This window comes from Dipodomys spectabilis, unplaced genomic scaffold (genome assembly GCF_019054845.1).
Source record: "Dipodomys spectabilis isolate Male_0828 unplaced genomic scaffold, ASM1905484v1 ptg000147l, whole genome shotgun sequence".
NCBI classification, from domain to species: domain Eukaryota; kingdom Metazoa; phylum Chordata; class Mammalia; order Rodentia; family Heteromyidae; genus Dipodomys; species Dipodomys spectabilis.
Window position 1 is genome coordinate 17,512,597 of NW_024870824.1, and position 16,816 is coordinate 17,529,412.

The window sequence follows — 16,816 nt, forward strand, 5'->3', positions numbered from 1 at the left end:
TTGCACTGGGATCCCTGACTCCAGCCCTGAGTGGTACAGTGGAGTCATTTGCCTTTTGCTCTGGAGTTTCACTCCTCCCTCCAGGTCCCTAGGGGACAGCAGCTTGTTTTTTAGTGTTTTTTAATTGGTAGTTAAGGGCCTAGTTTTGTTACACTCAATTGTTGCTTCACACCTCTAGCCCATCGTAATTTTAGAATTGCTTACAAATAATATTCTCTTGGATTTTGGGAATGTGGTTTAAAGCTAGTATCTATGAGCTGGAAGACCAACCATTTAAATGTCTGCAAAGTAGAAGAGGACTTGGATCGTCTAGTTGGTTTTGCTTTTGCAGTGCTCTGGAAGCTATCTGCTGCTGCCAGTGCAGAATAAATGTAGGAGCCTCAGGGGAACTTCTGCACCTGAAAGTGATCCTCGTCCTTTTGACAGGGTGACTTTTTTTTTTAAAGCTTAAAGTTTTGTGAAAGTTATCATCCCAACACAGCCTGTCCCACACATAACCACACATCTTCCCACCCTCCTGCATTTGGCTCCTGTTCCACTCCTGCCTACAGATAGCCACTGGCAAGTTTGATTTGTCTAGAACTGTAGAATTGTGGATAGATGAGTTTTTATGTGTATATGGATGCAGATATGATCTCCAGTGAATTTTTCAGCAAGGAAAATCTGGGCCCAGAAAAAGTAATTTTCCATATAACTTGGGGACCTAACAAGACCCCATAAGAAATTACACCTTTACCCATTTCTTGTTCTTTATGTGAATAGATACTTCTTAAGACTAGCCAAAACACCAAGAAACCAACATTAAATATAATAGCAATGAACACTACATGCAGCCACTTGGAACCATTTCAGAAACCTGATGGGCAAACAAGGGTAGACAAGTCCATACATGATTACTGATGAAAGTAAAACCCAAAAGGCAGAATATAGTTACTGGGGGAACTGGATGTTCTGTTTCTAGGCCTAGAAATAAAAATATTTAACATATTTTAAATATTTAAAAATATTTGTTGGTTGTACATGTGTTATATTTTACCAAAGTACACCTTTCTTTTTTAAAAAGTTGCACTGCAAAAAAAAAGTTTGAGTAACTAGTGAACTAAAAGTGCTCATATTGTTGAGAGACAAGAAGTGGAGAAATATGAGAAGACAGAATACAAGGAAAATACAACACTAAGCCACCTTTTCCAGAAATAATGGAAAATCTTCAGAGTGTGATGGTTATTCGTGGTTGTCACCATAACGAGATCAAGGACCTATTAAGAGAATTGGGAAAGCACACTTTTGGTGTTTGTGAGAGTGGGGAAACAAGTGGAGCATACTTGCCTTGAATGTGGGTCTGTCCCATTGGCCTAGATGGACTGAAAAGGGAAAACTTCACTCTTGCTCTCCCTTCAAAAGAGCAAATGCCATCCCAGCAGAACATACTTCAGACAAAATTGGCTTTATGAGAAATGGATTTATAGATAAGATTCTGAGTTTTAATACAATCTCATGAGTAAGAATGACATTTGGGATTACCATTTATTAGGTGTCTGTGCCAGGTCCTGTGTTCTGTGCATTATTTTAGTCTCATATAAGGACTAAAAAGGTTGGAGGCATTTTTACCAACATGGCAAGAGTCTACATTTATACATAACCTGTTTTTAACTTCCACTGACCTCAAGTTCAACTACTGAAGAATTAAAAAGAAAACAGATCCAGGAATCTAGAAATAAGCCAACAACATTTGGAAAATTGACCCGTTTTAATTATTTAAAAACAAAAAATACAACATCAAATTTCCCTTACCATCTACAATTCAGTTATAGTCAAACATTCTAAGACCAGAGTCCCCTGTCCAGAAGCAGGGAATGACGAGACACTGAAGACACACAAAGGTGAATGCTGAAGATCAGATTCCAGCTGTGGTCACAAGTCTTCCATTCAAACACACTCCAAGGCTCTCTTTTCAATGTGTTAAAGAAAGTGTTTTATAGGAAGTTCTTTAAAACAGTTTCATCTCAGGCACCATTTTCTTCAGTGATACACAGCTCCATAAAATTTGTGTTTCCATCTGATTGATAGGAATAAAAAGCAATTTTTACTTTGTCTTTTCCTGTTGGCACAAAGAGGTAAAATTGTCAGATTCCTTTATTAATAAAGGAGAGAAAGAAAAGATCTAGGCTGTGTGGGGTGCTGGTTTCTGCTTGCCTCTGAGGGTGCGACTTCCAAAGAGTTAAATCACTTATGCCACTACAATTAGTATTTTTTTAGATGATAAAAAAGAAAATACTAGAGCCGGGCGCTGATGGCTCACGCCTATAATCCTAACTACTCAGGAGGCTGAGATCTGAAGGATCGTGGTTCAAAGCCAGCCCAGGTAGGAAAGTCCGTGAAACTCTTATCTCCAATAAACCACCAGAAAACGGGTAGTGGCGCTGTGGCTCAAGTAGTAGAGCGCTAGCTTTGAGCTGAAGAGCTGAGGGACAGCGTCCAGACCGAGTTCAAGCCCCATGACCAACAACAACAACAAAAAAAAAAAAAGAAGAAGAAAATACCCAATAGATATTAAAAATGGTCAAAAGTTTTTTGTTTTTTAACCGCAGGTCAATTTTTGCCTCCCTCCCCAAAAATATACAAAATGAACATATTGGGATGGTAACATCCATCATCCATTTGGACATTCCAATTTGCCCTTCTGCTTGTTCCACATATAGGTTTACGAGGAAAGGCATTGAGTTTTCTTAGTAATGTAATAGTAGTAACTAGCTGTGATCGTGGCAGCTTATCTGAGGTCCATTGATCCTTTCAATACATGTAGGGAAAGCATGACTGTCATTCTCTGCCTGTATCTGAACACATTCAGCTACCATGGAAACTACAAAGAAAGGAAAAATATATTTATTCCAAGATTCATTTACTGGGATTTCAAAGCGCCCTTTCTTCCATAGAACCCCTGAGTGGTGATACTGTGCTAGGGGCTGCTGTGTTTTCCGGCATGCGCTCCCATCCTCTGAGGGTCCTGAGAAGGGTAGTGGATTGGTCCTGGAGCCCTCATGAAAGGAGGGGGTGGTCCCATTGGGTGGAACATGTGTGGTCCAAAACCTGCACATAAGAGAGAATACATCTGTTAGGCTTGCACTTCCTTTGGCAACTTTTCAAACCCACATGTCTTTCTAAGATCAAATGCACCTACACATTAATTGAGTCTGACATGTGTGGAATTCTAAATATCAGTTCACAGGATTTGCTTACGATTATCTACCTGTATCATTTCCTTGGTTTTAGAAACCTTTTCCTTCAGTCCAAAAACTCCACAAGACTCAAGGCATCTGCTATGTTATCTCAGCCTCTGCTAAATGGAAATTTTTTTTTTTTGGGTCCGGTCATGGGGCCTGAACTCTGGGCCTGGGCACTGTCCCTCAGCTCTTCAGCTCAAGGCTAGCACTCTACCACTTGAGCCACAGCGCCACTTCCGGCTTTTTTTCTTTTTGCTTATGTGGTGCTGAGGAATCAAACCCAGGGCCTCGAGCATGCAAGGCAAGTGCTCTACCACTGAGCCACCTTCCCAGCCCCTAAATGGAAATGTTAAAAACCAGTCTTTCTTTAAATATACAGGTTCACAACTACAGGAGACCTGGCCCCTGAGACTTCATCAAAGAAATTCTCTAGGCAGGACTACACAAAGTACTGGTCTTGAATTGCTTACTGCTAGCTACTGTAAAGATAAAGAGCTTGAGCCAAAATGTAACTCAATGATGTAGCCATGTCCACTGTGTATTCATCCAATAGGGTTTTTTTTTGGTCCGGTCGTGGGGCCTGAACTCTGGGCCTGGGCACTGTCCCTCAGCTCTTCAGCTCAAGGCTAGCGCTCTACCACTTGAGCCACAGCACCACATCTGGTGTTTTCTGCTTATGTGGTGCTGAGGAAGCGAACCCAGGGCCTCATGCATGCAAGGCAAGCGCTCTACCACTGAGCCACCTTCCCAGCCCCCAATAGGGTTTTTTTAAATACAACTTTCTAAAGGAAGAAGTGGCCATGGCTGATTTACATCCTAGCACAAGCTACTGTAGACAGGTAATAAATGTTTTGTGAAATGACATCTGCCCATAGGCACATTTTGAGCCATAGTGATCTAAGGCATCAGTTCAGACTGTTTAGGACAGCAGATGGTGGCAGATCTCTGGACTCTTGCTAACTCCAACCCTCATGATACTTGGATACTGATACACTCAGATCTTTTTTAATCCAGTGCCTGCCCTCTCTTTAGAAGGCCAGGAGCAATATGAAGTAAGACTCTCAACCACCAGCACCACAGAAGTGCAGAGGGCTTGTCTACCTTGACAAGAGGGCAGTGACTTTTCTGAGCCAGGAAGGAGGACATGAGTACCTGGGGGTGGGGGCGGGGCAATTCCAGGGGGTGGTGGCAGGGCGATGTTCACCACAGCTGGAGGACCACTTGGGGGCAAGTTGAAGTAGTTGGCAGAGGCTTCTTCTTCTGCCGCAGGAGGAGGAGGAAGAGCTGGAGGAGAAATAATAACCAGTACTCTGAGGGGAAGATAGGTTTCTAGCCCCTGCTAGGAGAAAGGAGCTACTGTAGGGGGCAGAGGTGCCCGGGGTGGGGAGGAGGGTTTCTTCTAACAGAGAAACCTCAAGGAAAACTGGGCTTCTGAGGTCAGCAGGGACTCTGTACTCACCTCCTGGCAGACCAGGTACAGGTTCTAGCTTGATACCAGAGTCTGTGGTTCCATCCTTCTCTTTCTCTTTTCCTCTGGCTGCTTGGGATCTGGAGACACACATATAATACAAAAGTCAGCACTCTGTCCCATTTTTTTCTCATACCTCTGCTTGCTCCATCTTCCAAATGCAGTTCCTTTACTCCTTGCCTTCTCTTCAGCAAACATTCTTTTCCTCAAGTGTCAAACTATAGAGTGACTTAAAGCCAAGGTTTTGAAAGCAAAAGGATTTGCACTCAAAATGTGCTAGAACTGCTACTAATGTTGTTGTATGTATGTAGCACAAAGTAAGCACAGGCTATTAGCCTGCTCCTCCCAGATCCAAGCTAGAAACATCTTCCCCTTTGAACTTGAAATTTAGGCCATTTTACCTCTCTTATACAATCAACCATTCTCAACTTAAATAGCCATTCTTCTATTTTATCTTCTCCCTTAGACAATCAATGTCTGCTTCAAATCCACCTTTCATGCTCTGGCATTATACTTGGCCTATAATAGCTAGTAACAATTATAACAAGAAGGTGCAGAAACACCATGAGCCTTCCAAGGAGACCACCAGCAAAACTCTAAATACATTTCCAAAGCAGGACTTTCTAACTTCCATAGGAATCATGTACTACATATAGAAGGATCACAGAAAGCTTGTTTTAAAAATAATCTTGTTGATTATAAAGCCTGTTTACTAAAAGCTTCCAGTCTCTAGGGTAACAAAATGGTTTTTTGAAAATCTCAGTAAGGTATATGAAAGTTCCTTTCTTACCTTCCCCATTTTACGTTGAGTCTGCGGCCATTGACGATCAACTTATTGAAGGATTTCTCAGCAGCCACTTCTGCAGCCTGCCTTGTGGCAAACTGGATGAAAGCACACTGCTGTCTCTGCACCACAGTGATTGTTCGGATCTCTCCAAACTGGTAGAAGTGATTCCTACGGGACACAGGTAGAGACTTTGTCCAGAGATTGAAAAGGCACTATGGACTTGTTCTAAATCACCATTAGGCACATAGGCCCCACGGTTACATGCCTGACCACCTGGGTATTTTCCTTCTTCTTGCCCTAATATTAGTGCTGCTTCTTATGAGATAGAAAAATAATAAATAAAGGCTCTTAAACATTGTTTCTGGTGGAGAAATGAGGGCTCTAGTGGGTTCCCTAAGGACAATTAAGCCCACACTCTAGATAAGATAAGCACAGCTCTTACTGTGCATGTGCCAAGAGTGTTTTCTTGTTTTGTGATGGGGACTTGCTATATTGCTCAGGCTAATCTTACGTTCATAAGCTCAAGCTCATGACTTTTGAGTCAATGATTCTCCTGCTCCAGCCTCTGAGGTGGCTGCGACTACAAGTGTGTACCACCATACCCAGCTATATGCAAAAAACATTTAAACAGGTGTATATGGGCTGGAACTTAGCTCAGTGGTAAAGAGCTCACCTAGCATATGGGAGGCTCTGTAATCCAGTCTGAGCATGATAAAAACAAAACAAAACAACAACAGCAACAAAAAAGAGGAATAAAAACTAAGGCTAAAAGAGAATAATGCTAATATGTGAAAAAGACTTCATATCATCCCACAAAACCTAATATTTTTGTTCCATAGCATTTTCTATGGGCTGTACTGGTTTTTGGAACTCAGAGCCTAGAGCCACAACTATAGCTTTTTGCCTGATTTTTCAGACATGGTCTCCCACTTTTTGCTCGGACCAGCCTTGGATCTTGATCCTCTTAACCTCTTAACTAAACTTTCCAAAGAGCTGGGATGTACCATCATGGCTGGCTTGTTTTTGAGATAGGGTCCCATTAACTCATTTGCCTGCACTGGCCTCAAATTCGATCCTCCCATCTCTGCCTTCTGGGTGGCTGGAATTACAAGTATAAAATTGTAATTATTTTAGAAATTTCTAGCATATCATAGAAAACCTGCTAGCCTCTTGTGATTACCTAGCTCACTCAGAGTGAGCTTAGTGGAGACAGGCTAGAAATTTGTTCACTTTATCTCTCTTTGGAAGGGTAATTTCCATTATCAACCCAGATGTCACATTTGTCAATCATAGGACAAATTAAATAAAAAAGCCCAGGCCCAGAATTCAAGCTTCACAAACGACGAAAAAACAATCATAAGAAATTATATCCATAATTTCAGAATCACAGCCAGGCACTGGTAGGTCATGCCTGTAATCCTACTCAGAAGGCTGAGATCTGAGAATTCAGTTTAAAGCCAGTTCAGGCAGAAAAATTAAAGAGACTAAACTCCAACTAACCAATAAAAAAAGCCAGGCTGTAGGTATGGTTCAAGTGATGTCCACTGTGAAAGGAAAAAGCTAAGTATGAGGCCCCAAGTTTAAGCTCCAGTATCAGAAGAAAGAAAAAAAAAAAACAAAAACATTCTCTCCTTCCCCTACATAATAAATCATTCTTGAATGCATTCGTGAATGCATGCTGACCATTAGGGTCCCATGCACTGATTATTACTCCCATGCAAGGATGGATAAGCACTCTTGATAAACATTATTGCTTTGACATCATAAAGGACAATTTTATAAAAATATGAGTTAGTATGACTGCATAAGTATAGACGGTTAAGATTACCTAAGGAAAACTGCACTTAAAAGTTACCACATTTATCTTTGTTTTAGTAAATGAATGTTTCAAATCATTTAAAAGCAAAAGAACTCCTGAAATTAGAACCACACACCTGAGATCTGTCTCAGTAATCGTATCGCCCAAACCACCAACATAAAGTGTTGTGATAGTCTTATCCTCAGGCGGGTCCAGACGAGGCATAGTCGAAGCTCTCTTTAGAAGCTTATCTGCTACGGGGTCATTGATGCCATAATACCGATCTTTAATGTTCTGGTCAGCAAGAGGATCATCTGGATCTGTAGGCTTCTCGTGCCTGATTCACAAAAGAACAATGAATGAAGGAGAAATCAAGTGGGCAATGTGTTGTATCATTCAATATTAGCTTGGTATTTTACAATACCAAGCATATATCCTGGATGTCTTTGGAATTAAGAAACGATTTCCACTCCAAAATACTATTATCAAAACAAGGCTAATATCAAGCCTTCCTATCTTTCTAAAATCCATCTAAAGGTCCATGTAGGGTGAAAAACTTCCCTTACAAAGAAATATTCTGATATGACCCACCTCAAAAGAAGGTGGACATACAGCTATCCCTCTTCAGTCATAAGTCTGGCTTTACACTGAGACTCTGGTTAGAACTAGTGAAAAGGACATATATTATTTGTTTGGTTTTCCTAACCTAGTTAGTGACTAGGTTAAGAATTCTGAGGGGCTGGGAAGGAGGCTCAGTGGTAGAGTGCTTGCCTTGCATGCATGAGGCCCTGGGTTCGATTCCTCAGCACCACATAAGCAAAAAGAAAAAAAGCTGGAAGTGGCGCTGTGGCTCAAGTGGTAGAGCGCTAGCCTTGAGCTGAAGAGCTGAGGGACAGAGCCTAAGCCCAGAGTTCAGGCCCCACGACCGGACCCCCCACCCCCCCCACCAAAAAAAAAAAAAGAATTCTGAAACCAGATGTTTGCCAAGTCTTGACTGACACACACAACCTTCAGAGAAGTTTGGCCTCATTTTGACATCAACAATACACTGAGATTCAAACCATTTGTAGGATGAAAGTGAGGACTTATTTCTCAGGCAGAAACTTTAGGACAGCATCTACATTACATACCAGAGTTTAGTTTCCTAAGGCTCACTCTTAAATACAAGTATGGTTTAATTAAAGCTCTTTTTCTCTGTTAAGGACCATTTAGACCCTTATACAAAATTATCAATTCAGTTGCAGACACAGCTTATGAGAAGAAGCCCATGTCTGTTTTATCATATAACAAATAATTTTGTGGGCTGGTCCATAGGACCATAAAAGGACATGCTTCACCCCTGGCTTAAGGTAGTAAGATGACTAATCACATGAAAGCAAATACTGAAAGTATGGCTCAGCTCTTGCCTGTATGGACATTCTTCTCCTCTCTTACACTCTCCTTTCACCCAGAAGGAGCAAATGTGGGGCCGATTCCTTTTGTAGTAAGGTGTGGTCCGGGCCAGTTTGAGCAGCATATCACTGGTAGATGTGGCTTTCCCCAGCATGCCAACTGGCCGTGTTCCATCAGAGTTAGAGATCTATATAAATTATACAGACCTTCAATTCATCAGGAATTTTACCCAATTCCAAAATACATTAATTACCAATCCTCAACAAAACAAAACCAACAACTGCCCCCACCTCCCCGCCCATGTAACATTAAACAAGTAGCAGCATACTTCTCTCTCCATATTCTGTGTATAGTATTCTTTGTTGACATCTGACTTTGGCATGTCATCTTTAAAAGACAATCCTGCATCACGGACCTGGATGGGCAAGCCTGGCACAAAGAAATGGAGGAAAATACCTCAAATATATTTAAAACTATATCTGTACTAAGTATGCACACAGAAGGAAATACATCCTGTTCTTCTCTTTTCACTTGGCACCAGACACTTGACAACTCTACAGCATCATCAGGCTATGTAGAATACTGCTACACAGAATTCTAAGAAATTGCCCAAATTGGGCTGGGAAGGTGGCTCAGTGGTAGAGCGCTCGCCTTGCATGCTTGAGGCCCTGGGTTTGATTCCTCAGCACCATATAAGCAAAAAGAAAAAAGCCAGAAGTGGCATGGTGGCTCAAATGGTAGAGCACTAGCCTTGAGCTGAAGAGCTGAGGGACAGTGCCCAGGACCAGAGTTCAGGCCCCACGACCGGAACCAAAAAAAAAAAAAAAAAAAAAGAAATTGCCCAAATGACTGAAATTTAGTTAAGTGAATGTTCCAGAAAATCTTTTAAATAAATAAGCTTTGGTCATAGTCAAATTTGACTTATAAATTAGCAGTGTATATTATGCTGACTGTACCATAATTTATTTAAAAATAAATGTAAAGTTTTTAGGAGTTTTGATTTTTTTTTTTTGTACAACATTTTTTTTTTTTTTTGTCGGTTGTGAGGCTTGAACTCCGGGCCTGGCGCTGTCCCTCAGCTCTTCAGCTCAAGGCTAGCGCTCTACCACTTCAGCCACAGCGCCACTTCCAAAGTTAACTCATTGACAGTGCTACTTTTTTTTTGTCAATTGTGGGACCTGAACTCTAGGCTGGGTGCTGCCCCTCAGCTCTTTAGCTCAAGGCTAGCGCTCTACCACTTGAGCCACAGTACCACTTCTGGCTATTTCTGCTTATGTGGTGCTGAGGAATCGAACCCAGGGCCTCACGCATGCAAGGCAAGCACTCTACCACTAAGCCACCTTCCCAGCCCTGATTTTTTTTTTTGTGCCAGTCCTGGGGCTTGAACTCAGGGCCTGGGCACTGTCCCTAATCTTATTTTGCTCAAGGGTAGCACTCTACCACTTGAGTTCCAGTGCTACTTCCGGCTTTCTCTATTTATGTAGTACTAAGGAATCAAATCCAGGGCTTCTTGCATGCTAGGCAAGCACTCTACCACTAAGCCACATTCTTAGCCCCAGAAGTATTTTTTTTTTTTTTTTGGTTGGTCATGGGGCTTAAACTCTGGGCCTGGGAGCTGTCCCTCAGCTCTTCAGCTCAAGGCTAGTGCTCTATCTAGTGCTCTACCAATTTAAGTCACATTGCCACTTCTGGTTTTCTGGTGGCTAATTGGAAATAAGGGTCTCACAGACTTTTCTGCCAGGGCTTGCTTTGAACTGCAATCCTTGTATCTCTGCATTCTGAGTAGCTAGGATTACAGGTGTGAGCCACCAGCACCCAGCTTCTAGGAGTCTTAATTTTTAAAATGCTTTTTAAATTAAAACAAATTTATCTTTAACTAGTTTTACAAAAGGGTTTCAATTCAACATTGATTTCAATTCAAATGATGAGTAGGTCAATTGATGAGCACAATTCTTCATCCTGATCAATGTCACCTCCTTTCATTATTCTCCCTCAATTCTCCTAACCCTACTCATACCTTCAATTTTTCTTTTTCTTTTGTTGGTTGTGGGGCTTGAACTCAGGGCCTAGACACTGTCCCTGAGCCTCTTTGTGGTCAAGGCTAGCACCTTTGAGTCACAGTACCACTTCTGGTTTTTGATAAGAATCTCATGGGGACTTTTCTGCCTCGGGTGGGCTTTGAACCCCTATCCTTAGATCTCAGCCTCCTGAGTAGCTAGGATTACAGGCATGAGCAACCGGTACCTGGCTTTCTTCAATTCTTCTAGTTCCCATTTTCACACATATATACTGATGATTATTTTAAGAGATTTTTAGTTGTGATGATATAGTGTCACTGTACTTCAGGACCAGAATTCTCCTAAACAAATATATAATAAGCAATATGTAGCTTGGACTTTGATTAGCAAAATAACTTTCTGAACTTAACATAGATACACTTAGACATTTTCCCTTCTATTATATAGAAATCCTTGATAAATTAATTTTTTCAAAGTCACCTATAGTTAAAATCATTTCCCCAAAGTTGCTCTAAATCAATAGCAATAGTTTAATCTAATCACACAGTTGAGACAAGTCTAAAGCATAGTTAGACCAGGAACTTCTGGTCAAGACTGTGGAAAAAGTTTTGGTAAAAAAAAACAAAAAAGCCTAAGATAAGGAGATTATCTATCATAGCACTGATGCCATTTACCTCACTGTGATCACAGAGATAAAAGTTGTAAGCTAGATGTAATTATTTCCCAATTGCTATTTAAGTTCCTACTATTACTCAGGGAGACTCTAAAACAGCCTACTTATGCAATTTTTTTTTTTTGGCGGGGGGGGGGGGGGGGGGGGGGGGGGGGGGGCGGGGCGGTCTGGTCATGGGGCCTGAACTCTGGGCCTGGGCGCTGTCCCTCAGCTCTTCAGCTCAAGGCTAGCGCTCTACCACTTGAACAACAGCGCCACTTCCGGCTTTTTTCTTTTTGCTTATTTGGTGCTGAGGAATCGAACCCAGGGCCTCAGGCATGCAAGGCAAATGCTCTACCACTGAGCCACCTTCCCAGCCCCAACAGCCTACTTATGAAAAGCATACCAAAGCAGACATTCTGAGGTGGGATCAGAACCAGAGACAGGAAAAGAAGTGGGAAATCAAAAGACTAGACTGTTTAAAGTACCTAGACACTTTCCAATTCATCAGACATGGCAAACATACCATACTCAAGGTCTAAAAGGCAGGTCTGACAAACATTCTTCAATTTACTGCAGGTCTGGCACACTTCAGTCTTCTTGAAGCGCATGCGGACTCCAGGACACCAGCGAAACACTGTGAATGGCCTGGCACAAATCTGAATACACAGCAAGAGCCAGAGTGTTAAGAGCCAGGCACCTGGATGATCAATCCAGATTTAATAATGAGAAATTTCAGACAGGATCCCTGAATTGAGGGTTTAGAAAACTTAGACAATCACCTTGTCTAAATGCCATCTGATATTTCAGTCAAATTTACAGTACCCTTCCCTAGTAGTTAAAAACTTGTAAAGAAATGCAATATTCAAAATGTCAAAGTTGAGCACTGGTGGCTCACACCTGTAAGCTTAGCTACTCAGGAGATCTGAGGATCATGGTTCAAAGCCAGCCCAGGCAGGAAAGTCTATCAGACTCTTATTTCCAATTAACCACCAGAAAACTACAAGTGGCACTGTGGCTAAAATGGTAGAGTGCTTGCCTTGAGCTGAAGAGCTCAGGGGCAGCGCCCAGGCCTACCCAGAGGTCAAGCCCTTGACTGACCAAAAAAAAAAAAAAAAAAGAAAATCAAACTCCTCCTATTTGAGAGGTAAGCACCATTAACAATCTGTTCCATTACCTCTTTGGGGTAAAGAGAGGGAAAGCAGGAACTACATAATCTGTTTAGGACCTTATGACAGTTATCAATTTCGACCTCAACTGAAATGCTCATGTGCACTGTCCTATGATGCTTATTATACAAACTCAGGGTGTTTAATGCAATTCCCACCACGTTAAGAAGCTTTATACTTACACTCTACACTAAATAGTTAGCAGTCAATGAATGTAACAATGATATATGAAAGCTTATAGCACTGACTTTCATTGGAAGACCTCAAGGTTTAGTAAGTGGAAAGATAATTTGTAGATAAAACGGAAAATTATTATTTTTATTGTGAGAATACTGTACAGAGGGGTTCTAAGTACATGGGCAAGATAACAAGTACATTTCTTTTTTTTTTTGGGTCTGGTCGTGGGGCCTGAACTCTGTGGGCACTGTCCCTCAGCTTTTCAGCTCAAGGCTAGCGCTCTACCACTTGAGCCACAGCGCCACTTCCGGCTTTTTGCTTATGTGGTGCTGAGAATCGAACCCAGGGCCTCAGGCATGCAAGGCAAGCGCTTTACCACTGAGCCAACTTCCCAGCACAAGTACATTTCTTATCAAGCATTGTTGCCTCCTCTTTGTTTCCCCTTCCCATACTCCCCCCCAACCAAAGTTGTAAAGTTGTTTTTCGACATAATGACTTGTACATCTCATTGTTGCAATGGGTCCACCTGTATCCCTAGTTAAACGATTTGTTTTTGCCCTTCCCCTCCACAAATTATACCAACATCAAATACAGTGAAAGCAGGGGTTATACCGTGGGGGAGGGACATACAAAGCAACATAGAAGGGCTGGGAAGGTGGCTCAGTGGTAGAGCACTTGCCTTGCATGCTTGAGGCCCTGGGTTCGATTCCTCAGCACCACATAAGAAAAAAGCTGGAAGTGGCACTGTGGCTCAAGTGGTAGAGTGCTAGCCTTGCGCTGAAGAGCTGAGGGACAGTGCCCAGGCCCAGAGTTCAGGCCCTACGACCAGACCCCCCCCCCCCCAAAAAAAAAAAAAGGCAACATAGAAATCATCTTATAAATATGTTAGAAACAATTGCATGAAAAAAAAATTTGAATACTTATCTTGGGGTTTATTCCCCTAACTTCAACTTACCTGACCATTCTGCTTGACTCAGACATATACTAGTTATTGCAACTAAGGGAAACCATGGGACCTATGTTTCTTTGGGCCTGGCTTACTTCATTTAATATAATGTTTTCCAAATCTTTCTATGTCCTAACAAATGGGGCAATGTCATTCTTTCTGATAGAGGCATTGAATTCCATTGTGTATATATACCAAATGTTCTTGATCCATCCATCTACTGAGGGGCATCTGGGTTGGTTCCATATCTTAGCTATGGTAAATAATGCTGCAATAAACATAGTTGTGCTGGTAGCTTTAGTATGGTCTTGTTTGTGATCATTTGGGTAAATGCCCCAAAGTGGGATTGCTGGGTCATAGGGGAGCTCTATGTGGAGTCTTTTGAGGAACCTCCATACTGCTTTAAAACAGAAAATTATTATACACTAAGCCCACCTTACTTGTGACTTATTGTACATGGTTAACCATATATGGTTAAAAGAAATCCATGAAATATCAAAACTAAAAATGTTTAACTTGCACATATATATTATATAGCTCAGAAGTGCTCAGTTAGTCCAGACTTATCATTGTGTAACTTTGTGAGCCTCTGATTTTTTTCCTTGCCCTTAATGCTGTGAAAATATGCCTTCTTGCATATTAGCAAATAGTGCCTAAAACACAAAATAAAGTTATAGTAAACCTTCCAAGTCAAAAAGGGCATGTAATATGTTTAATTTAAATGATAAAGTGAAAATTTTAGATTTGTTGAATGAGAGAATGTCTTTTTTTTTTTTTTTGGTCTGTCCTGGGAGCTGAACTCTGGGCCTGGGCGCTGTCTCTCAGCTCTTCAGCTCAAGGCTAGTGTCCTACCACTTGAGCCACAGTTCCACTTCTGGCTTTTTTCTGCTTATGTGCTGCTGAGGAATCAAACCCAGGGCCTCATGCATGCAAGGCAAGCACTCTTACATGAGCCAACTTCCCATTCCCAAGAGAATGTCTTTTGCAGACGTTGGGTGAAATCATCAGATAAATGAATCAAGTATTAACTCAGTAAAGTACTGAACTCCATGCATCATTAACATTCATGGTTTTCCCTCAACCATGGTCTCCTTGGAACCATAAACCTGCAAATACCAAGGGCCTACTATCCTTCTTAGCAGACATACTTACTTTGCATTCTTTCCCATATTTTTCTTTGGTCTGAAATAGAAGAGAACTGGAGTTACAGGAAGAAAATACCCACATGTCTCTTTTTTCCCCCCTAACCATACTATCTAGGGATTTGTCTTGAGATCCCTGACATTCTAAAGAAAACACAAACCTAATCAAACCAAACCACAATTAAGCAACCTATTTTAAGGGTGGGATGGAACGGGACATTTATTCCTGATATAGGTAATTAAAGATACGATGAGTTATACTTTCTCAAAAGTTTATAGACAGAATAACAAGTATCTTTACACAGTCAAAACTCTTAGGCTGGCTCCTAAGAACCAAAATTCCTAACAGTTTCCATAGTCCTCAAATCAAGAATGATGAAGTTATGGGCAGTCCCCTTGACAGTTTGCTCAGTAGGTAACTATTTTAGCCTCATCCTACCCTGGGCTGATACCCTGTACATTAAATATTCTATTCCCCCAAAGTTCTTCAAACATTTTGAATATACCAGCAAATCATTATCTCAGAGAATGACTGCTATGTAGCTAACCTAATCACTGTCATAGGATTCTGAAGGATAGCATATACCTTAGTATATAAAAGGTGCAGTGACTGAAAAGACATGTGACCAGGAATCAATCTAGCCAGGTGCCAATGGCTTATGCCTATAATCGTAGCTACTCACAGTTCAAAGCCAGCTTGGGCAGTAAAGTCCATGAGAATTTTACCTCCAATTAACAACCAGAAAACCGTAAGGGGCACTGTGGCTCAAGTGGCAGAGTGCTAGCCTTGGGCTCAAGAGCCTGAGGGACAGTGCCCAGGCTGAGTTCAAGCCACACGACCAACCAAAAAAAAAAAAAAAATGCTGGCTCTCCTAACTTGCTGAAGTCCTTGGAGTTTGACTATCTGAATTTAAATTCTAGTTTTACTCTTTGTGACATAAAGATATAAACTCGCTCAACTTCTGGCCACTAGGTCTGCTTTCTAGGTAAACGCTTGACAAAGATTAGCTGTTACATTACAGGATTATTGATACAATTTTAAGCGAGACAGTAAGCATGGCAGTTCTTTGCAAATCCCCCGGATCTTTGGGTTCGTAAGAGTCATTTTTCCTGCCGATCTTTGGGTTCGTAAGAGTCATTTTTCCTAAGGGCGAGGAGAAACATTTGACAGACGGCGGTAAGCACCACAGCATGAACAGATGAACAGTAACCTTCGTTTTCACTTGCTATCACTCACCATTCGGATGTATGGGTTTTCTCCAAGACACGTCTGGCACAGAATGGGAAAGTCCTGGGGAAAACGGTAAATGCGGTGAGGGCCGAGCTGAGGCCCCCGAGGCCTCGGTCATTCTCCCGGCCACGAGGGGAGGGCGGGGAGGAACAGGCAGGCAGGAACCCCGGGCCCAGCGCGGGCTGGTCGCGGGGGCGGCGCGGCCTGCACTTCCGGCAGGCAGGGGGAGAAAACCCCGCCGGCCAAGGTTAGAGGGCCGAAAAGGCTGGGCCTCAGGCCCGAGCTAGGCCCCGCTGGGCCTCGTTTCCTGAGCCGCCGCAGGCCGCCCTCCAGCCCTCGCTCCCGCCGCGCCCGGCCGCGAGCCCGCGGAGGGCCCGGCTTCGCTGCGCCCTGCCGCCATCGCCCGCGGGCATACTCACCGCATCCTCCCAATTCTGCCTGTTGTAGGTGTTGGAACCCAGAGAGGTCGCCATCTTGAGAGTCCCGGGGCGGCCGGAGCTTCCGAGTGGGGACCGCGGACCGCCACAATCCCGTGAGGACCTGCGCCGGGCGCCGGGTCGCTTGACGTCTTATTTATGCGTCGGGCCCCTCTCCTGGGCGGGGCCTCGCGCGTGCGTTACGACGCTCCTCTCGCCCAGGGGACTCCTGCGCATGCGCAGTTTGTCAGTTTGGGGATCTTCAGTATAAATGGTTTATTTAAAAATCTTGCGAAAGAATAAAGGGACTAGTAATGACTGGGGAGCTGCGGGTAAACCAGTGCTCACTCCAACTAAGCGCTTATTGTGCCAAACGCTGGCAGACGGCTTGCGGCGCCA

The 16,816-nt window shown here is 42.7% G+C and overlaps 1 protein-coding gene across 2 annotated transcripts; it reads right to left on the bottom strand.

Annotated features, from left to right (window-relative positions):
* Positions 1-1,428: 1,428 nt before the first annotated feature.
* Rbm22 (RNA binding motif protein 22) lies at positions 1,429-16,558 on the bottom strand. Of its 2 annotated transcripts, none has more exons than XM_042691915.1 (12): positions 16,421-16,558; positions 16,008-16,061; positions 14,781-14,810; positions 11,863-11,995; positions 8,995-9,095; positions 8,681-8,853; positions 7,411-7,611; positions 5,480-5,644; positions 4,681-4,769; positions 4,374-4,505; positions 2,904-3,087; positions 1,429-2,056 (listed from the first exon to the last, which is right to left on the bottom strand). In XM_042691915.1, exons 1-11 carry the CDS (start codon positions 16,472-16,474, stop codon positions 2,957-2,959), a joined length of 1,263 nt encoding a protein of 420 aa, XP_042547849.1. In that variant the 5' UTR covers positions 16,475-16,558; the 3' UTR covers positions 1,429-2,056; positions 2,904-2,956. The 2 variants fall into 2 exon arrangements, with proteins under 2 accessions (XP_042547849.1, XP_042547848.1); XM_042691914.1 differs by having other exon boundaries at positions 1,429-2,098.
* Positions 16,559-16,816: the final 258 nt, after the last annotated feature.

Bases quoted from the DNA above. Each gene is read 5' to 3' on its own strand.
- Rbm22 (XM_042691915.1), bottom strand. From the start codon at position 16,474: ATGGCGACCTCTCTGGGTTCCAACACCTACAACAGGCAGAATTGGGAG. The intron at 4,770-5,479 runs GTAAGAAAGGAA...GTGTGTCTCCAG, and splicing joins CTCAACGTAAAATGGGGAAG to ATCCCAAGCAGCCAGAGGAA. The intron at 3,088-4,373 runs GTACTCATGTCC...TCTTATGTGCAG, and splicing joins TGCCCCGCCCCCACCCCCAG to GTTTTGGACCACACATGTTC.